Source organism: Myodes glareolus, chromosome 4 (assembly GCF_982192425.1).
Source record: "Myodes glareolus chromosome 4, mMyoGla1.1, whole genome shotgun sequence".
NCBI classification, from domain to species: domain Eukaryota; kingdom Metazoa; phylum Chordata; class Mammalia; order Rodentia; family Cricetidae; genus Myodes; species Myodes glareolus.
In genome coordinates this window covers 105,202,082-105,214,290 of record NC_142029.1, presented here as the reverse complement: position 1 = coordinate 105,214,290, position 12,209 = coordinate 105,202,082, and the positions used below count along the sequence as shown (strand labels likewise).

At 47.6% G+C, this 12,209-nt stretch overlaps 1 protein-coding gene across 2 annotated transcripts in view; it reads right to left on the bottom strand.

Moving 5' to 3' along the window:
- The window catches only part of Dnmt1 (DNA methyltransferase 1), a 47,886-nt gene that overhangs the window by 10,609 nt on the left and 25,068 nt on the right, over nucleotides 1-12,209 (bottom strand). Inside the window, exons 13-27 of one of the 2 annotated variants that reach the window (XM_048446431.3) lie at nucleotides 10,591-10,625; nucleotides 10,261-10,306; nucleotides 10,088-10,168; nucleotides 9,902-10,011; nucleotides 8,085-8,221; nucleotides 7,777-7,869; nucleotides 6,873-7,024; nucleotides 6,447-6,634; nucleotides 6,173-6,356; nucleotides 4,413-4,510; nucleotides 4,150-4,297; nucleotides 2,304-2,419; nucleotides 1,966-2,167; nucleotides 1,752-1,891; nucleotides 620-793 (exon numbers count right to left, since the gene is read on the bottom strand). In XM_048446431.3, coding sequence (XP_048302388.2) covers nucleotides 620-793; nucleotides 1,752-1,891; nucleotides 1,966-2,167; nucleotides 2,304-2,419; nucleotides 4,150-4,297; nucleotides 4,413-4,510; nucleotides 6,173-6,356; nucleotides 6,447-6,634; nucleotides 6,873-7,024; nucleotides 7,777-7,869; nucleotides 8,085-8,221; nucleotides 9,902-10,011; nucleotides 10,088-10,168; nucleotides 10,261-10,306; nucleotides 10,591-10,625 — 1,904 coding nt within the window. The remainder of the gene's footprint in view (nucleotides 1-619; nucleotides 794-1,751; nucleotides 1,892-1,965; nucleotides 2,168-2,303; nucleotides 2,420-4,149; nucleotides 4,298-4,412; nucleotides 4,511-6,172; nucleotides 6,357-6,446; nucleotides 6,635-6,872; nucleotides 7,025-7,776; nucleotides 7,870-8,084; nucleotides 8,222-9,901; nucleotides 10,012-10,087; nucleotides 10,169-10,260; nucleotides 10,307-10,590; nucleotides 10,626-12,209) is intronic. The other variant, XM_048446432.3, reaches the window with a different exon arrangement.

Here is a 12,209-nt window from a genome sequence, read left to right as displayed (position 1 = left end):
CAGGGAACAACCTGTAGAGGACACCAAGATTGGGTAAAATAACCAACACCATCAATGTAGAAATATCCACTCATTCCTTAGTTCCATGGGTCACAGCAACTAAGCAAAATTTGGGGACTTAAGGTTTCACCAGACACTAGAAAAATGGATCCTCCAACTATAGATACTGAGCTATGTTCGGAAACACAAGCTGCAATTCCAACTTGTTCTAGTGCTTAGGATGTAGAATGGATGAAAGGTGGAGATGACTTCTGACATGGAGTCTGAGGTCGTTCTGTTCACAGATCTCATCCCACAGCCCCGGATAGAGCACTGCAGTTCTGGCAGGCAGAGCCCATCAGCTTCAAGGAGAAAAAGACTCAGGGAGGAAGCCTATGCCCCAATGCCTCAGAGCTGCTCAGGCGCAGAGCTGAGGCAAGAACTGACGTCCAGCACTGCAGGTCTCAGCCAGACTCACACACAGCTCAGATGGAGAAAGACCCGAGGCAGTGTGCGTGGTAGCACTACCAGCACGTGACAGGACCTTCACAAGGAGAGGCCTAAACACTGGCTTAAGGAGAGCAGCTGGAAAGAACATAAAGCCAACTGACAGGTATGGACCATGGATGGGGGCACTCACTTGAAGGTAAAGGCCTCAGGAGGCAGGTACACACTGTCACCCACTCGGTAGACAACACCATTCTTGGTGATAGAACTGCAATAGAGCCGGCCATCCACCTCATCAAGTTGCTCCAAGACCTTGGGCATTTCTTTCTGTCTCAGCTCACCCAGCCGGATACAGGACAGGCAGAACCTGTAGAAGCCAAGGGCAGAAATTCAAGGCTCTGAGGTGACAGAACGGTACTGTAGCAGCCACTGAAATCCGAGAGGAGAAAGTATCTGCAGATGTCTGGAGAATTGCCCCTTATGACCAAAGACAGAAATTAATACTAGCCTAGCAAACAAGCCAGGGGCTGTGTACATCAACAGCAGGGTCCTCGGCCAGCACATGCCCAAGGCCCAAGACTACAACCTAGCATCACAAAATGAGTATCCCCCCCCCTTTCTCTTTTTTTGAGTCAAAGTTTCTCTATATAGCACTGCTGTCCTGGAACTCACTCTGAAGACCAGCCTGGCCTCGAACACATATCTGCCTACCTCTGCCTCCCACCTCCCAAGTGCTGGTATTAAAAGCGTGTACTACCACTGCCCAGCAGAAATGACTATTTTTAAACAGATGGTTATGCTTGCCTATGACAACCCCCAGATAGTTCATGTTTCTTAAAAAAAAAAAAAAAAACAAAAAAAAAAACAGGGTTTCTTGGTTTCTCTGTAACAGTCCTGGCTGTCTTGGAACCCACTCTGTAGATCAGGCTGGCCTCAAACTCGGATCTGCCTGACTGTCTCCCGAGTGCAGGAATTAAAGGTGTGCACCACCTGGCCACACATTTTAAACACATCCACAATGTCAGGTCTCTTTGATCAGCAAAGAACACAACTGGGGCCAGGCAGTGGTGATGCACGCCTTTAATCCCAGCACTCGGGAGGCAGAAGCAGATTGGATCTTTGTGAGTTCAAGGGCCAGCCTGGTCTACAAGAGCTAGTGCCAGGACAGGCTCCAAAGCTACAGAGAAACCCCGTCTCGAAAACGAAAACAAAACAAAAAACAATTAAACAAACAAGAACACAGCTGGGGAATAAGTAAACGTTTCCCTGGAAACCGGAGAGAATGGATGGAGCAGAGAAGGCCTACAGTTGGTGCGCACACTCACTTGTGCTTATTGTCCTCTGTTGGCTGGGTCTTGGGAGGGGATTCAAACCTTGCGTAGTCCTGGTTGTACCACAGCTGGTAGAAATAGGTCTTTCCATCATCCTCAGCCCTTGGCAGCATGGTCTCAGGATCCATGCCTCCCTGTGGAAACAAAATCTGGTCAGCCTTGGCTCCGACCGGTCGGGTGGAGTATGGAGAGGAGAGGAGGTACTCACCTCCATGGCCCAGTTTTCAGAGGGCGCTCTGTAGACGACCTTGACCTTGCTATGGATGTAGGAGAGCTGCATATTCTCACACTCGCCCACCAGGAACAGCTCCAGCGGGTCGGAGGTGGCTCCAAGGACTGTGTCTGTCCCAGCACAGAACCAGTGTGCATGAAACATCTGCCCATTCTTGTCTTCCCACAGTGCCGTGACCCTGCAGCCGCAAGACAGGACAGGGAATAGATATCTCACGTAACCAGCAGAACTAGACCACACAAACCCTTGGGTATCTTTTGGTTTCAGTCTGACATGAAAAAGCAGGCATTCAAATCTGGCAGAAGGACACACACCTGGCTAGATATAGTGGCTTGGAGGAATCATCTGGAATGACAGAGACGCAGTCCCCCACCTCCAGTGTCTCTTCATCGATGCACACCTTCTGATAGTAAGTCCTCTTCTCTTCAACCTGAAACCAATCTGAGCTTGGGTGAGGGTCATGTTCAACATTTCCCCTTTCTGTGAAATTTACTTGGGACTAGGGGTGTGGATCAGCAGTGCAAAGAGCACTGACCAGACGCCAGGCTCTGGACTCCACCCCAACCACCCTAAAAAAGTGGAAACACAACTTATTTGATAAGTCATGAGGGCTAACAAGATGGCTCAGTGGGTAAAGTTTTGTCACTAAGTTTGACCTGAGTTTGATCCCCGAGATCCACTCCATGGAGAAAGGACTCATGTAGGTTGTCTTCTGACAGTCATGCATGCTGTGGCATGTGTACATCCACAAATAAATGGAATGAAATCAAGAAAGCCGAGTGTAATGGTACACATCTTTAATCCTAGCAGGCCTACCTAGCCTACATTAGGCCCAGGCCAGTCAGAGCTACACGGTAAAACCCTAACTCAAAGAAAAAAGGTATGAGTTGCTGGGATTGCTAGCATATGCCTGTAATTCCAACACTTGAAAAGCTAAAAAAATGCAAAGGATCAAGAAGTCCAGGGTTCAGCAGTGAAAAGTACTTTTTGCTGTTACAGAGAACCTGGGTTCAGTTCCTAGCACCCACAGTGGCTCACAACCATTCATGACTCCAATTGCAGGGGATTCCATACATGCACATGGTGCATGTACATACATGTAAGACAAAAGAAAAATCTGTATAACCTTAGCTGTCCTAGAACTTGCTCTATAGACCAGGCTGGCCTAAGACAGATCTGCCTGCTTCTATCTCCCAAGTGCTGGTATTAAACAAGTACACCACCACCATCCGGCTTAAATTATTTGAAACTTTTTGTTTGTTTTTTGAGATAGTCTCTGTAGCTCCGATTGTCCTGAAACTCATTTTGCAGATCAGGCAGGCCTCAAACTCAGATCTGCCTACCATCCAAGTGCTGGGATTACAGGCGTGTGCCACTACAGTCCAGTTTAATAATTTCATCTTTTTTTAATATTTATTATGTACATACTGTTCTGCTTGCATGTTTGCCTGTATGCCAGAAGAGGGCACCAGACCTCATTATAGATGGTTGTGAGCCACCATGTGGTTGCTGGGAATTGAACTCAGGACCTTTGGAAGAACATCCAGTGTTCTTAACCTCTGAGCTATCTCTCCAGTCCCCAATAATTTCTATTAAACTTGGCATGGTGTTGCACGCCTGTAATCCCAGCACTCAGGAAGCAAGCAGATCTGCGTTAGAGGCTAGCCTGGTCTACACAGGCAGTTCCAGGACAGTTAGGGAAACCCTGTCTTAAACTAAAACTAAAACTAAAACAAAAAACAAAAAACAAAAACAAAAACACCCAAAAAACAAAACCAAAAAACAAACAAAAAAAACCCACAGAGCTGGAGAGATGGCTCAATGGTTAAGAGTATTGCCTGCTCTTCCAAAGGTCCCGAGTGGCACATGTCTGTAATCTTAGCAATTGGGAGGTCGAAATGGAACAGTGTAAAGTGTAGAAGTATATGGGCTGCCTGGGCTACAGAGGCAGCTCAGGATTTACCAGTGAGGCTGAGGTGTGGCTCAGTAGTAGAGCTCCAGTCTAGAGTGCCTGAGGCCTTGCATTCTACTCCTAAGTACGGGAAAGGGGGGAATGACAGCAGCTGGGTTGCAGCTTGCCTCTCACAGGTGAGCCTGCGGCTTCCTGGCTTCAGGGCTAGGCTCAGGCGTGCAGCAGCATGCAAGAGGAAGAGGCCTCACCTTCAAGGGCTGTCCGAGCCAGGAGATGCGATCCTTGTTCTGTTTCTTTTTCTTCCCTTGATGCATCTTTTTGGGTGATGGCACCTCTGGGATGTCATCATCAACTTCCTCGTCGTCATCTGCCTCCTTCACGGCCAAGTTGGGACACCTGCAGAACACACTCTGCCGTCAACCCCTGGGAAAGCATCCTGTCAGCCCCACACCATGTCGTTGCCTCAGCCACCCGGACTTCTGCTACCAGAATAGAACACAGCAAAGCCTACCTCCTCTTGAGGCAAGCCTGTTTACTCCGCCCAGTGCCACCAAACTTAACCATATCCTTGCAGGCTTTGCACTTCCCACACTCAGGCTGCTGACAGACCTGAAAAATAATAAAAGGGTGGATCAAGGAGCCATTCATAGGAAGGAATTTTGTTTGGTTTCTTGTTTTGAGTCAAGGTCTCTCTACATAGTTCTGGTTGACCTCAAACTCATCGAGATCCACCTGCCTCTGCAGACAAATGCTGGGTGGGAATTAAAGGCATGTGTCACCATACCCAGCCCAGAACTTTCAAACTATGCATGCTCAGGGTCAGTGAGATGTTTTGGTGGGTAAAGGTACCAAGCCTCCTAAGCTTAGTTCAATGCCCAAGACCCACAGTAAGACTAAAACTCCAAAGTTACTTCCAACCTCCACGTGCACACTGCAGCCTTTGTGCTGAGCACTTTAGACTTTTCCCGCACATTCCCTAAGCTTGACAACTACTCAGACTTCACCTGTGTCAGGTATCAGGTCACCCAGCTATGACTTAAGGTCTTGTGACAGATATGGACAAGCAGCCCTGCTGAGGTGTTACAGAGCTACCGGTGTCCCACCTGCCTCCAAGGAGTCACCAACAAAACAACAGCACGAGAGTAAGGTAACCAAAAGGACCCAGCTCCCTTGTTCAGAAAAAAAAAAAAAAGGTGAGGACGGGCATCCTGAGGAGGCCTACCATGAGAAAAGGACGATACTACTGTGGGCATAAGATCAGTGAGGCTGTACCACATCCAGGGAAAGTCAAAACAGTAAAGTGCAAAAATACACCTGAGTTGTGTCACACGGTTAGGGTGACTCCCTCTAAAGAAAAACCCAGCAGTCCCTTGGGTACTAAGAATAGCACATAACAGTCTTCTCTTCTCACTCAGAGCTCTCAGGACGCTTAAGTTCCTTTGATAGCATAAGATAAGGCATCTTCCAAAAGTTGGTGTTCGGACAACTGATCTCACAGGACTTGGCATGCAGTACAATACCCAGATGCTCAGTTCTCAGGAGGCAGGGGAAGGAGCACCAGCAGGTTCAGGACAGCCTTGTCTACAAAGCTGCCTCAGAATACACATGCAGGCCATGGTTCAGTATATGGTCTGCAGCCCAGGCTGACCTCAAACTCATTGAGAATGACCTTGAAATCCTGATCCTCACTGTCCTCACTGCCAGGATAGGCTTATGCCTCCAGCTTAATCACATTATTTGAGGGTTTTGGTTTTTTTTTGTTTTTTTTTTTTAAATATGGGGTTTTGGGTTAATGTGACACAGGTTGATTCCGAGACCATTTATACAAAAAGTATTCACAAGAACCAGCCATGGTGGCATAGGTCTATAAACCCAGCTTTTGGAAGAATAAGGTAGGATAGAGACTCCCAGGCCAGCCTGAGCTAGATTAAGACCCAAGTCGTATCAAGAGGCCTTCTGCAGCCACAAATCTAAGCCGAGAGAAACATGTACTACTGCAGAAGCTCTAGCAGAACTCCGGAGTGTGATGTGGCCTGAGGGTGACTCTGGCTCTTGAGTCAGTCATCTCTCAGCACCCACAGGACATGGAGGTAGAGCTAATGTCTCTCAGGAAACCAGGCAATGTAGCCAATGGCATCCACCCAAAAGGCCCAGGACACTCTTGTTGACTTCAACCCACCCGTCCGGCAAGGCAGACGGCTCCCCTAGAGTACTGACTCCTAAACATCTAAGGAAGAGCCAAGGATGGCTCATGGGCGTGGCTGTCCTCACCTCGCAGACGCCACAGCGGCGGCGCTTACAGGCGTTCTCCTTGTCTTCCTTGTCATCCTTCTCGATCTGCTCTGAGAAGAACGTGTCAAAGATCTGGTAGACCAATTTGGTGGTGGTGGCTTTTGTGGGTCCTTTGTCCTTCTCCTTAGTAGAATCTTTGAGGTTATGGCGTCTCTCCGCTCGCCTGAGACAGATGGCCACCATTTTAGGGAACCAGACATAGACTGCCTTCTCTGGTCTCAAGTCTCCCATCTGATTCTTGCTACATCCTTACCTCTGTCCCAGAGTGACCCCAGCCAGCTTGATCAGGGCTCTCATGCAGGGAGTCAAGAAGATGGGAGTCTCATCACTGTCCTTGGCATCATCGTAACTCTCCACCTGGTTCACCACAAACTGGGCGTGGCGCAGCAGGGAGTCCTCTGTGAACCGGTTCAGGTTAATGGCAGAAGGAGGGACAGTGGTCTTTGGGGAAGAGGAAGAAAAAAAAAAATCAGATGTTTCTAATGTTTTGCCCCCATTGGGAATTCTAGGCAGGAGCACTACAACTGAGCCACGCCCCCCAGGCCTGTTGCATCAATCTTCAATCAAGATTCTTCTAGTGGTAGCGGAAGGTTCTGATTCTGAATGCAGTCTTCTCTAGCATCAACTATGCTGTATATATGTGGATCCAAACCCTTCATAAAGAAGGTAAAGCTCTCACCTCGATCTTATTTATTAGGTCTTCATAAACGGCGTGAGGATTGCTTTGCAGGAACTCAACCACAATCTTACTGATGTATATTTTCTCCTGCATCAGCCCAAATATTGGTGCATAGTCTGGGCTGGGTTCCATCAGAATGTATTCCGCAAATGCTAGGAAGAACAAATGACTTGGTTTTTAAAGATAGTCCAATTAGGGTGATTATGAGCATTTCTATCTCCTCCAGCACCTACCACTTATGCAGATGGCTGTTTGGTTGATTTAATGGGGTCCTGTCATGCTGCCTAGGCTAGCCCCAACTCCTCAATTTCCTGAGTAGCTAGGACAGCAGTTATCTGCTATGTCCAGCAGGTAATACATTTTAAAAAGCTGTTTCAGAGCCAGTAAAATGGCTCAGCAGATAAGGGCACTTTCCTACAAGATTGACAACTTGAGTTTGATTCAGGGCCTCACCTCACATGGTAGAGCGAGAGAATCAATTACTACTGATCCCACACGTATGCTGTGGTGCACACACTCACCCACACAATAAATACAAAGAAAAATTTAAAACCATCTCAATCTGATGGCCTCCAGGCTGAACACAGGCAAGTATGTGTCTTCTAAGCTTCCAGAACAATATAAAATTTAAAACTCCACAACCTAACCCACAAGAATCCAACTTCTCGATTCGCTAAGGTTCACCTGGGCTTGCAGGAACCAGGGGAAATGAGTCAGCTGAGATCAGCACTCATCTGAGTTGTAAACACCTGACTGTCATACAACTGGAGGGTCAGCTTTCAGGCCAGTAAAGATGAACACAGGTCACCAGGTCCTCCCTGTGCCTGATGAGACCTCGCTCCAAGGTCGACCAAGCCCAGACAGGCCGCGGTTCCACAACACTTGTGACTAGGCAGACACTTACGGGTGCTAAAGCCAATGAGAGCCTTTTCTCCACCATCAAAACCAGTGATCCACCATTCATTGATCGGCCCGAGGTTTTTGCAGTTAACACCACCTGTGGAAGAAAAGTCTTGCTAAGAAACAGACTAAACATGGTGACTTCACAGTTCTCACTCCAGCTAGAAAACCCAGCCAGCATGCAGCCTCTTCACTTTGCTCAGTTAATGGCAGGACTTTGAGCTCTCCTCTCAAAACAGTACTTCCCATGGGTTCTATCTTGCCTCCCAAGTTTTGTTTGCTTCTTTAACAACCCTTGAACATTGCACATACCTTTACCATTACACGTACCTTCCACAGATGGATTTTCATCATAAATTGCTTTGGCACAACCAGAAAAGAAGAGTTCAATGTTCTTCTCAATAAGACCAGTGTCGACAGGACACAGATGACCTCTATTGCAATATACACTACACAGGCAACAAACATTACTTCACCACCCAGCTCCGTACAGAGGACCATAAATCACCGTCAGATTCAAGGTACCCAGACTAAGTGAGGGTTCTGGACTCGGCAATGTCCACCATCCAACAGTGTCTCACACCACTCTTGTGTGACAAATACCACATACCAAAAGGTCAGAGGATTCCCACATGCTGGAGTTATAGCTGGCTGGTTGTGAGCTGCCTACACAGATATCAGCAACTGGAGCTGACTGCAGATTTATCTCTCCAGACTAAAAAGAACCAGAGTACCAGTCCTAATCCTGCATAAGATCTGTTCACTGGCCACACTCAGCCAAGGGCTACACACCCTCAGCCATCTTCCTCCACCAGAAAAAAAGGCTATGCAACTGAGTGAAGGAAAAGCCTGGCTTCAGTTCTCTGAGAATGCCACAGTGGGATTTACAGCTGACTGTTATCTACAAACAGTCTTCAACTGGCCCCATAGGTCTACTGCCTATTAGGGCAAAGCCCTATAGATCACTGGCAGATAGTGATCTACCATGTTCCATTGGTAGGGAGAGAGAGATAGCCACTAACCAACATGCAGGGAGTATTGCCACAGCCACACCCAGGGATCTTGATCCAATGGTCCCAGAAACTCCAGTCCATGGTGGGTTCAATATCTAAGAGCACCCAGGAATGATGACTATTGGGACACCAATGGGTGCTCCTGAGGGGATCCCTTCCACCACATACACCCAGAAGGACTTGTGAGTTCAGCCTCATCACATCTGGTCCTGCTTCTCCATCAGCCACTCTGCCCATAGCTAGTGCAGGGCTGGCAACCTCTGAGCCCTCTCACTGGTGTTCTGTGACCAGAAAAGCAAGGGTCTGAAGTGCTATGTCTATAGACTTGGCATCCTGCACAGATCTGGTCGTTGTGTGAGCACAAGGACAAGCTTCAGAATAGCAGGAACTAAAGATTTATCATTTGAAGTTGTACCAACCAAAGCAGCAAAACAGGTCGGGGGCGGGGGGAGGGTCCAGGGTTCAGTCACTGCCTAGAGCACAGGAGGCCTGTGTTCTATCCCTAGCACTGTGAAAAAGTATTAGAATTGCCAACAGAGCTAGGCTTGGAGCCAGAGGCAGGTAGACCTAAGTTTGAGCTAGCTTGATCAATTTAGAAGTTCTAGCCAGAACGACACAGTGAGTTCTAGTTTTGTTTTGAATAAAATTAAGCTTAGTTGTAGACACATGAAATGACAGGAGGGTGTTCAAAGTCAGTTGGGCGACACAGTTAAAGATCCTATCTCAAAAAACAAAACCAGGGCTGGAAACATGGCTCAGCTGTGAAGGGCTTGCCTGATGTAAATGAAGCTCTGGTTTGCACAGAGGACTACACATCTGGGAGCATTAGCACAGAAGGCCAGGAATTCAAGGTCATTCTGACTACTTATCAAGTTTGAAGCTGGCCCAGGCTGCAAAAAAAAAAAAAAAAAAAAAAAAAAAAAAAACCCGGAAAACAAACAGCAATAATGAAGTTTTTATTTGTGGCTGAAGTCTATTCAATCTTAATTAGCTTCTTAGCTATTGTCAAAAGGAGGGCAGCTTGAGAAGCACTATGATTAGAACTAACGACTACGCTTAGATGCCTTGAACCCAGGTGTCCACCAGTAGAACACACCCACAGGGCATGGCGGTTACCTGAAGCAGGTCACCCTGTGCTGGGGAGATGACTCGTAGCTTTCAAATCCAGACGAGTTGGATTCATAGATGGACAGTTTCTCACTGACCAACATTTGGAGTTCATCCACCTGAAGGACAAGGGTCGGTGACATGGGCATACCAGGAGGCAGGAGAGGAAAGGGTGAAGGTAGAGCACGGACTCACAGCATCTGGGAGGTGTTGCTGGTACTTCAGATCAGGGTCATCTAGGAACTGGCCGCACTGGGGGCACCGTGGTGAATCCGTCTGTGGGAAGAACAGGTACGACCTCAGGGCAGCTCTCCAACATCTAGGAACTGCTGTGCTGTTGCTGGCCAAGTTCCTGGAGGTACCCTTACCTTTGGGGTCACGGCTGATTTAGTTCGAGACGCCTTTTTCTCCACTCTGGAAGAAGCACAAGGTTGCTGGCATTTCATCAAACTGGAATACACTACCCACCATCAGCCCTGCACCAGCTCTTCCTAAGCTAGCCCAGGCATGCTGGTGCCAATATCCACAGTGACCATCATGGTACTGAGGTTGCCCAGCAGAAGCAAAGTGCCTGGCTTCCACTCCGATCCACAGAAAGTTAAGGCTGGTGCAGCAGTTCACTGAACAGCCTCCTCTCACCCCTCTCTAGAACTGCCTAACAGCATCACCTGCTCTGTAAGGGAAAGTGAAGTGCTTACGGTTCTTTGGGTGTCATTTTTCGTCTCTTTTCTTCCTAAACAGGAGCAAGAAGAACAGAGAGTCAGGACCCCTTAGACTTGAATGGCACTTTAGATTAAGAACTTCCTATACTGCCAGATAGTGGTGGTGCACACCTTTAATCTCAGCACTCAGGAGGCAGAAGCAGGTGGATCTGAGTTTGAGACCAACCTGGTCTACAAAATGAGTTCCAGGACACCCAGGACGAGAAAGACCACCCCCTCTCCCCTAAAAAACTTCCTATATGTGACTGCCACAAAACTCAGGAAGAAAGCTGGTAAAGGGTCAGGTACTGAGACCCAAATCACACCAATGTCCAAATCCCATGAAAAGCCTGCCCTAACCAGTACTCAGAAACCTAAGGCAGGAGGACCATGAGCTGGAGGCCATCCTCAGATACTTGGCAAGACCCAATCTCAAAAGAAAAAAGAGCTGGGTGGTGGTGGCACACGCCTTTAATCCTAGCATTTGGGACACAAAGGCAGGCAGATCTCTGAGTTTGAAGCCAGTCAGGCAGGGCTACACAGAGAAACTGTTCTGAAAAACCAAAATAAATGAACGAATGAACAAATAAAAAGCAAAAAACCAAAAACAAGAATAAATAAGCCTACCTCTCATATCAGGGCCAGGACCCCTAGGGAGGTGAGTGAGGTTTAGCAAGGCCCCAACAGCGAGGTGCTGATCCAAAAGACATGCCATTTTTATTAGAAGGACAGTAGAGTCCAGTCTCTCCTTGTACTACACAAAGCTACGTGTGGGCAGGGCAACACTGAAGTGCTCTGGGAGCCAGAGCAGTCTCTCTAACAACTAACTGTGGGGTCCTCCTAAACATGGACGTCTTGAAACCACAAGCTTCAAAAACTACATGCATTACTGGAGATGCCTATCGTAGGTAGGCTGAGAAAGGCAACATATAGAATTACTTCCATTTAAAACAACTTTCAAAATGCAAAAAGGCAAGTCATGTTGCTACTTTGAGATAGCATCTCACTATGTAGCCCTAGCTGGCCTGGAAATAAGTCCCTATATAGTCCAGGCTGGCCTCAAACGGAAGAGATCTGCCTGTCTCCTGCCTCTTGAGTATAGAGTTGTGGCTACTCTGTAGGTTAGAACAGCAACTGTAAGTAAAGGAGCTGGAGTAAACTCTGGTACCTCCTCCCATACAATGTCAAATCTGTTAGAGCCAAGGTCTCACACTGCTCTCCCATCCCTAAGCATCCTAGCTCCAGAGCACTGACACTCTGGGTTATGGTTTCCACAGAATCACTTGGAAGCAGCACTATTCTCTCCGACACCTAAATGTGCCCCTTGTCTAGGAAAGATGGTAGGTTAGTTGATGTGTGCGCTTCAAACCAACCTCTCATGAAACTGTCAAGTCTTCAATTAAATTTTAAAGATTGTCTGGCTATATAGCACAAGGTGACATTGAATTCTAGATCCTTCAGCCTCGGCCTCCTGATGCTGGGATTATGGGTATGAGCCACCTTTCCCTGCTTCCCCTGTGCCATTTTTACAGTTTGAATCAGGACCCACACAAGAGATAGACAATGCACCGTGACAGTACCTTCAGATGGCTATGATGGCACCATGTGATAACCAC